This window comes from Diospyros lotus, chromosome 11, assembly GCF_014633365.1.
Source record: "Diospyros lotus cultivar Yz01 chromosome 11, ASM1463336v1, whole genome shotgun sequence".
In the NCBI taxonomy this organism is placed as follows: domain Eukaryota; kingdom Viridiplantae; phylum Streptophyta; class Magnoliopsida; order Ericales; family Ebenaceae; genus Diospyros; species Diospyros lotus.
The window spans coordinates 14,227,086-14,236,936 of record NC_068348.1 but is presented as its reverse complement, the minus strand read 5'-3'; the positions used below and the strand labels follow the sequence as shown (position 1 = coordinate 14,236,936).

The following is a 9,851-nucleotide window of genomic DNA, read 5'->3' as shown; positions in this document are numbered from 1 at the left end:
TTTAATTTTCTAAAAATAAGCTATCAAAATAAAAAATTAAGAATTAAAACTTAAAAAGATGGGGCCTTAATATTTTGAAATCATGATATATTTTTAATTTTCAAAAAATAATTAGATAAAAGGCCCATCTTATTCGTTCCGATGCAGGTACTAATAAAAAAACTACATAAAACGCAAGAATCATCATCAATAATGTCAAATTTAATAACGATACAATTTATGCGCCACAAGTAACAAATGATTGCATATAATTAACTTCTACAACTGCAATGAAAGAGAGAGATCACAAGGAACCGTAATCAAGCACCCCTGATAAATTGATAATTACAAAATTGGGGCTTATCTGCAATAATTAATTGTTCAGGGGCACGGAATGCGCAGGAATTTAGGAGTAGGTGTGGGAGTAGGAGGAGGTCATGTATAATTAGTTTAAAATGAGGATAGCAAGACGTAATAAAGTGTTAACATGCGGCTGACTCTAAGTCGGTGACATGAAGATTCTCGGTTCCCCTTTTCCTGCTGAAATTTTGATATATGGATCAGATAGAATCAGATTGTGACTTTGTCTCCGCTTGAAGTGGTCGAAGTGGACTCCGGGAGATTCCATTACCAAACCCTAACCCTAAAATTCGATCATCCTCCAGTTTGATTATCCTTTCCAGTCGCTACAATGACGCAGTTCAAGCCGATCATAGCGTCGCACATCGACGACATTTCGTCGCCCGGAAAATTCAAGCCCGACAAGTCCTCGCCGTGGATTCCCCGTGTCCGGCTCTACTCCTCGTTTCCGAAGCTCACGCTCTGGTCATTTCTCTTCATCGCGCTTATCGTTGCGTGCTTCCTCGTGTCGTCGCTGTCGTCGTCGACGTCAACGGTGGAGTCCAATCGCAGGAACCTTCAGAACGCTTCCTGGGGCGGGGAGGCTTGGGAGCGGCGCGTTCGGTCGTCGGCTCGAGTTCGCTCCCGGAGCGGCGCCTGCGTTCTGGTGACCGGCGCGGCGGGGTTCGTGGGAAGCCATGTGTCCATTGCCCTGAAGCGGCGCGGCGACGGAGTTCTCGGCCTGGACAATTTCAATGGTTACTACGACATTGGCCTTAAACAGGCCCGCCGAGCCAGGCTGGAACGTGCCGGCGTCTTCGTCGTAGAGGGCGACATCAACAATGCCGATTTGCTGCGCAAGCTCTTTGATGTGGCGCCTTTCACGCATGTAATGCACCTGGCGGCTCAGGCTGGAGTGAGGTACGCGATGGAGAACCCGAGTTCGTACATTCACAGCAACATTGCCGGCTTCGTGAACCTTCTTGAAGTATGCAAATCAGTAAATCCGCAACCCGCGGTCATCTGGGCGTCGTCGAGTTCGGTTTATGGACTCAATTCCAAGGTACCGTTTTCGGAAAAAGACCGTACGGACCGTCCTGCTAGTCTCTATGCCGCGACCAAGAAGGCAGACGAAGCTATTGCGCATACATATAATCATATATATGGTCTTTCAATTACTGGTTTGCGGTTTTTCACTGTGTATGGACCTTGGGGTAGGCCTGATATGGCGTATTTCTTCTTCACAAGAGATATTCTGAAGAGGAAGCCAATTACGATATTCGAAGGTCCTGATCATGCTACCGTGGCAAGAGATTTCACCTACATTGACGACATAGTGAAAGGTTGTCTGGCTGCGTTGGATACTGCAAAGAAAAGCACGGGCAGTGGTGGGAAGAAAAAGGGTGCGGCACAATTGCGGGTTTTCAACTTGGGGAACACTTCGCCAGTGCCTGTTAGCAAGCTCGTCAGTATTCTGGAAAAGCTTTTGAAGGTGAAGGCTAGAAAAAGAGTATTATCTATGCCAACGAATGGGGATGTGCAATTCACGCATGCTAATATAAGCTTGGCTCACAAGGAGCTCGATTATAAACCGACCACTGACTTGGAGACAGGATTGAAGAAGTTTGTCAAGTGGTATCTCAGTTACTATCATCCTAAGAAGAAAAATGCCCAATGAATCTCGAATACAGGTTCTGCAACAACACTTTGAATTCTGCTTCATTTTAGTTGCCTTTGATGTTGCCACTTTTGGTGATCAATACCCCTTTCCGTTTCTAACCATGTGAAGTTTTCATACGAGGAATTATATCCTCCAGTGAATAGCATTGTTGCTTGTCCTGCATTGTTTGCAGGATCTTCCTGATCTGTACCAACTGGGCAGTAGAGGTTGCTTCGTCAGTTTCCACATTTTTTTTTTCTGTTGTCTTGTTAGGGTACCCATTGATAATTTTCTTTATTTTTATGTTCAGCGTTGTACAGGCCAGTTATTATCTTTAGGTGATTCCAATAAAATATCTTTTGCTACATTCGTCTTTCACATTATGTCATCTTACTTAATTTTACTTTCCAATTATCCCTCCTTAATTTGATCTGACTTGATGATTTGGTGTAAAAATCTAAATAAACTGTTCTTACCCCTGTGATGTATTATTGTCTATATAGCTGCTATATTTGGCTGACCATTCTTTTTCATATTTGACTAGATATGCTTGTAACCGTAGATTACTGCTTATGAACTTTTATTTGCTCTGTTTTGTATAATTTGGATTTCATTGTTTTATATGAACATTTTACTTTTGGATCCCACAACAAGAATGGTTTCCAAATCTAAATATTCTCAATGGCTGATGAATGGAAAACTAGCTGACCCCACCTAGTGGGGTTAAGGCTTGATATGTTGTACTGTTGAATGGAAAACATCTTTTCTAGCTTTCATCTTGGTATGAACCAATTTCACCCATTGCCTGTAGGTTGGAAGAGTTGTGTATTTAGTCCTATTCAGTTCTGTTATTTATTTATTTATTTATCTTTACCTACTTAGTACTTATGCAGCTGTTATTATACGTTCAGATTTTGTTATATTTCTGCCTATTTGCTTATCCAAGCGATGGAGCTTATATATGCCCCTACGCTATTATGGTTCTTTTTTCCAATGGGTGGTATACTTTGTCTCTGTTTGTTTCTTGTAATAACTATGGTCTGGAATCTGGTTCAATAGGTATTTCTGCCTCTTCAAGTTAGCAATTTGAGTGACTATTCTCTGTTTTCTTTTACAAGTTGGTTTAAGAACTCTTATGATTTTCTATAGTTTTTGCTGCTTTTATGAGCTGTCACTGATAGGGACTATTTGGCTCTTACTTTGGCACACATAGCAGCAATATGCAGTCTGTAGGGGAATTTGCAATTGGTAGCTGTAATCTAGGAAACATGTACACTTCATCTAGGGTGGCCTATATTCATGTCTGATATGGTGGATACTCCAGGATACGTTCGGCACGTCCTAATTCTTATTTTCACTTTTATTTATGGATAGAACTTCACCTGTGAATTGAGTAATCTTGTCGACATTTTGAGTGATGAAGGTGTTTTTTCTATTCATTTTGTCCTACTTGGATAGGGGAGGAGTAGGATTGAGTTAGGTAACTGACAGTCAATGTAAAAATTGTTAGATCTCATATAAAAAATTCTAGATACCTCACCTAGCGGGATGAAGGCCTTTTGATTGTTATTGTTTTTGTTTTTGGACAGGTTTAGGACATGTGATGAACACACATCAGGGAACACTAGGGTTTTTTAAAAGAATTTTATAACTTCTGGAGTAACATCTATAAATATGATAAGTTCTTTAGGTAAAAGAACAAAAACCACAATTGAGCCTAATTCTAATTTCAATAGAAATAACTATGTATGTTTTATGTTGATTGATGTTTATATTATGATTATTGTTGATTTATGATATCTTTATATTGGAGTAGTGGCATTTTTTCTGTAGTTTTTTATTTTATCTTTGTTAAAATGAACGGTATCTTCATATTAAATTAGCCATACTTTTTCAATGTTTTCAGTATTTTATATTATTATACTATGAATATTACTATTAAAATTATAAAAAGTAGGTATTTTTGTATTGCATCCATTCCCATGCCCATATTCTTTATTAGTATCGGTGCTTCTTAGGCTGGAACAATTAGATGCCAGAAACCAAAACAAAGCGGACAATCATTTTGGAGAGAATGGAAACATTGATACGGAAAAGCTCTTTTGCCACATGGCTTTTTGAATTTTAATGGGATTGCTTATGGATAAACCCGATTAAGTAAACTTGGTGGCTCCATTACTTTTTTTTTCTCATTTGATAAGTGAGGAGAAACAAGGATTTTTAGAATGATGAGATTTAGTTGATTTATTTTATCTTTTGATTAGAGTCATATTTTGATTAGATTTTATATTGTTATTTTTATCTTTTAGCAGGCTTTATCTTTTATTTTATCCTTTGTTTATCATAGTTTGGATTGGATTTCATAATTATGTTTATAGTTAGGGTTGATTTGCCCAGAGTTAGGCATATGATACATTCAGAAGAAAACAGTACTTTTGATTATTGAATATAGAGTTATTGATTTCCTCTCCCAATTACTGCAAGATACATGTCTGGATCTCATGGTAGTTCTTATGTATACAGTTAATCCGTTTTCATTTTGGCTGTTTACTTCTTAATTTTTCCTCTCCTCTCTTTTCTTGGATATGGTAGTTCATAGTGATAGTTTATGCTTCAAAAACGAGTTTTTCCTGTAAAAATTTTATATATACATATTTTGTAGCTTCTATTATGTACTAACATATTTTGTAGCTTCTATTATGTACTAATGGCCAACATTGATGAAGAATGTTAGATAATGTTGACTTGCACAATTTTTTCTAGTACAACAAGTACATAAAATATGCATATAGGATGAGTGGGAAGCCAGGTTTGGACACGCAAAGGGAGCAGGGGCATTCTACAGGACAATGCCCTATCTCTAAGGCAACTTGATGTGGAAAAAAGAACAAAATTCAGAGAATGTAGAAAAGATGAAGAGAAGGGAAATAAGCCAGTCAGAAAATAGGGGAGCAAGAAGTCGGGGAACAGAGAAAAGGAAGCAGTTGCAGAAGTTGAAGAATGAACCAGATTAGGGAAAAAAATAATCACTTGTATTTGAACTCAATCATGGTTTTTTATTTGTATTAACAGTACCTATTTGTAGACTAGAAATTCTATCACAAAAGCTATCAAAATCAAATTACAAGAATTCAAACAAAAACTAAAGATTCTAATATTGGAAATAGGATAAATTAAAGTTCAATAATTCAAAAAAAAAAAAAAATTCATAAAATGCATCAATCTGCCCTTAAAAAAACAAGAAACTCAACCTCAGCAACCATAAATCTGTTTGTAACTGGTGGTTTAAACCTTATTCCAGCTCCAACTTGCCAAGAGGGGAATAACTTTATACTCTCTCATGAAGATCTTGCATGCTCTTTTACAACTAATGGGCGCAAATCAACTTGTCCAATGTCTCCCGACTAATTTATATAATAACAACATTGAACCTTTATTCTATTATGTGACGTTGGCCACATAAATTTAGCTCGCCAATCATTTCTATCTAGACTTGCCAACATAAATTTAGCTCGCTAATCATTTCTATCTATACCTTTATTTTTGTAAAGCTGCTGTAACTCATATCATGTCCAAGTGTTTTCCACCAAGTTTATGTTGACTTCTTCTACCTGTTTTGCTAGATATTTGTTCTATTACATCCACTCTCACATAAGCCTCTTTTTGTCTGTCTCGCATGACCAAACCGATCTTAAACATGTTTTATGCATCTTATTTTTACCAAGAGCTACTTTGACCTTATTATTAATAACTTGATTTCTAATTTTATTTTTTCTTGTATGGCCATATATCTAGTTTAACATCCTTGTCATATTTTGCTAGATAAATATGTCAGTGCTTTATTGCCCAATATTTTGTGTCAATCTAACTTTGGGGGATTTTCCCAGTGAACAAGGACATGTTGAATCTCTCCATCCCTGGTAAAACAATTTGCTCATCTAAAATAATGTCAATTTTGTCTTTGTGTGCATAACAAAAATGAAAATCCTAGTGGGATGTTGGGCTCTAGGTCAAGGTCAGTAGATGGATTAACAGAAGCATCATATGCAGAAGTTGAATAACCTTTATATGTTACAAGGTGCCCACCTTTAATTGCAGATGATGCAACCTGCTTTTAAATTTGGAAAGAATCAGCACTATGAACTTGCTACTATGAAAATAGATTCTGGAGAAAACTGCTCTGGCCTAAGTCTGCTTATTCTAACTGCTTTCAACCTTTAGCTTGACTTGTGTGTGACTAAGCATCGTGATAGTAACTTTGTCCTGGATGAAAGAGACAAAGACTGCAATGTGTAGTTGTAATTTTAATGCGTGTCATATTACTCTTTAGTTAGTCAAGAACATTAGAAGAATTCATGATTGAAAGCACCATGATATTCAGGAGATATTACAGTTTATCAAGGGAGAGTATATGAAACGTCCGCATAATAGGGTATAACCTGGAGTTTACAGTTTATCAAGGGAGAGTATATAAAACGTCCGCATAATAGGGTATAACCTGGAGTCTTCTCAAGAATGTTAAAGGATTCTAAGGCAAAAACTGTGGACGGCTGGCTTTACAGGCTGAGTAGTGAGTTCAATTTTGATTTCTTGATCTGGTTAGGGCCCTGATTCCATGACCCTCTCAGTACTATCTATGTTTTTACATGATTTTTTCCTTACGCTTGCCATTGCCGAGGGTGAAAAAGGGGAAAAGTTCGGTCTAGTTAAATAATTCAGTTTACTCAACAAAAATGACATGCTTGGTATAAAATTCAGTTGCAGATGAATGGAGATGGTTAGCCAAGATACGTGCATTCCTCGATGAAAACTCGATTATGGTTGGTCCTTTTTAATTGCTTGTCAAAGCGTCAGTTTGTGAGAAAATAGGTGCATTTCAATTCATGGCTTCCTCTTGTGCTGGAGTTATCTTCTTCTTTTGAGTACTGTTTGTGCAAGAATCTTATGGAGATTGGAGACTGAATGATAATGCTGCAAGTACCCAGAGAACAGAAGGATGAAGTTGAAATTAGTGATGCAGTTTGGATGCGCTGGATAACACCTTAGCACAGGCGATTTTCTGAATGCTTGATGGGATATGTTTTTACTTCAATATTTAAGATATGATTAGTGAAATTAATTATGCTAAACCTATAATCTCTTAGAATTCATGAATACCGCTTGTAATCTTAGCAAGGACAATAATATATGGTCCTATTTCATATATAGAAAATTGATATTATCATGATTGTCTCAATACTTGTCCAATTTTGAGGTCATGCGAGTAGCCATTTCACTCAAGATGTAATCCTTCCTTTTATTCATTTGCACCATCCTACTTTTCAATGCCACTATTTATTGAAAAAATAAATTCCAAGTGACATATAAAGAACTCAAAACTCAAAACCTTTGAGGTTGCTTTGTAAAGATCTTTAGAAACTTTATGAAACAAGTTGCTTTTGTTCAATCATCATGTCAAGTAAGAGGCCTTCTGTACTTATTCCCTCTCCCTTTTCTACTCTCATTCTCCCTCTCCATCTCATATCATCATCGTTGTTATCAGCTTCACCTCACTGAAAATAAAGAAAATATTTATCATCCTCTTCCTCAATCCTTTCAAATGTTTTTTTTTTTTTTTTTTTTTCAATTTTGAAACTGTTTCTAACATCAAATAGGTAGAATTCCATCTTTGTTTCAACATCAAGGCACAAAAGACGCTTAGATTCAATATTCTCAAATCTCCACACATTTTTTTGAAAGTGACAAATCTTGAAGGGGTCCCATCTCACATACCTTGTGGCATTCTGAATCTTAAGAACAGATTTGTCTACATTCTTTAAACCTTCCTTCACAATAAGATCAATTATGTGTGCACACCATCTTAAATGTGAGAACCCGTGCTCTATGATTATCCCTTTCCAATTTTTTCTCTTTTTCTTTCAAATGTCAAATAACTCCGTTATTAGAACTTATATTATCAACTATGAGGGTAAAAAACTGCTCAATTCCCCATTCTCACAAACATAAATTGAACATTTTTCCAATTGTCTCACCCTAGTGATTGAAAACTTGACAAAAATTTATGATTCTTTTGTTTAATTTTCAATCATTATCTATCCAATGAGCAGTTAAGCACATACAGTTAAAATTTTGGATAGATTTCCAAGCATCAGTTGCAAGATACTTAGTTAGATCTTAGAACTTTCTTCAATATCTTTTTCTCTTCATCAAATCATTTCAAAAAATCTCTAACAAATTTGTTCTGAGATGAAAAAACAAATCTCAATTCTAAAGCTTGAGAACACATCATAATCCCTCATCCATATACAATCTTAATACATAATCTCTCTCTCTTACATGATGCCACATGGTACTTCTCTCTTGTTGAGTTTCCTATTAAGAATGTTTTGATGATAAGTGATTTATGCAAAACTTTAATGTATTTTTTAATACTCTCTTATTTGTTGAAGCTTTTTGTGTTGTGATTATTTGTTCTTCTTTTGTCTTCTTGATGTGTTGAGCTTTAACGTTTACCTATTGATATATGTTGTTCTAAGATTTCAAATGATATTTTAATATCCATAATGCATGAGTGTCATGTGGACCTTATGATACTTAGAGTAAACTTAAACCTAGATAATATGTTAAAGTACTCAAATTATGTGGAAGCATTATTCAAAGCCTAGGAGCAATGTGTTTCATATTCATATTTGATGTTTAAGTGTTAAACATCAAAGTCCTTGAATAAATGATTTTATACTCGAGTAGTGATTCTTAGGTTTTGATACATAAAGCTTAAATTGCCTATTTAATAATTATTCTCAAATTCTAAAGATCCTTGATATTCTAAAATCAAATGGAAGAATATTTGAAGATCTTATAAGTTGAATGTTTGTTGCTTGAGAAGCAAATCATTCAAATGTTTGTAGGATTTAGAGTTTGTTGAATCAAGCAGTATATGGTCAAAGTTGCTAAGAATTCAACTCTTAAGGGTTGGTAATCAAGTGATGTTTAATCACTTGAGTTGAGAGTTAATGCAATCAAGTAATATTGTTTTAAATAACTGGATATAGCCATATACTCCTCGAAAATTCAATATTAATGATTGAATGAAATGTTAGAATAGGATTCAGATATTTTTTTGATTCAGTTAAGTAACAAGTGGTTATTTAACTTATATGTAATTGAGTAAATATGAATGAGAAATCATTTTACTCATATAATGCATTCTTGCTATGCTTTGATTGAATGATCTTACCTTAATTTAGAAAGGAGAATTCTTAGTTGAGTAATGAATCTTGTGTTAGTGATAGTGTCCAAAATGTTAGATTTACACTACATGAGATGTATGTGATTGACACTTATGATGTAATCTTGATAATTAATAAAATGTCATATCTTTATTCATACTCTCCGCATTTTCTTTATGAATGAGTTCTTAGATTTTTTCGTAGAGATCATATTCTTAAGAGTTGAGAATGATGTGACAAGAATCTTTAGTTTAGTATTTCTTAAAGGAGTTCCCAATCCTCAGATTTATCAGAAGGGGAATATGGTTTATCGATTATGGACCGATACAAGGGTTATTACCATTTATTAGCATGAGATGCTAATGGTAATGGGTGGTGAGTCACGTGCCACATTGCATAAGATGCAGATAGTAGACATATGAGTGGATGTTAGTTGAACATCCAATGAATGTGATGCGTGTGAAAGATCACATGGTTTTGAGGATTAATGATTTGTTGTTGGTTCTTGATTGTGTATCTGGTTCTTTGATTGGAAGCAACAAGAGTTGTCTTGTGCACTATTGTCAGAAGTGGGGATGCTCTTTGCATGGTCTCTATCTAGTGGTGTATGGAGGCAGATATTCCTTAATGGGATCCATTGACCT

At 35.6% G+C, this 9,851-nt stretch overlaps 1 protein-coding gene across 1 annotated transcript; it reads left to right on the top strand.

Annotated features, from left to right (window-relative positions):
* The first annotated feature begins 497 nt into the window (after positions 1–497).
* Positions 498–7,198, top strand: LOC127813730 (UDP-glucuronate 4-epimerase 3). The gene is made up of 2 exons (XM_052354858.1): positions 498–2,009; positions 6,737–7,198. The coding sequence occupies exon 1, from the start codon at positions 671–673 to the stop codon at positions 1,994–1,996; it is 1,326 nt and encodes a 441-aa protein (XP_052210818.1). The 5' UTR covers positions 498–670; the 3' UTR covers positions 1,997–2,009; positions 6,737–7,198.
* Positions 7,199–9,851: the final 2,653 nt, after the last annotated feature.

Coding starts and splice junctions, on each gene's coding strand:
- LOC127813730 (XM_052354858.1), top strand. CDS start 671: ATGACGCAGTTCAAGCCGATCATAGCGTCGCACATCGACGACATTTCG.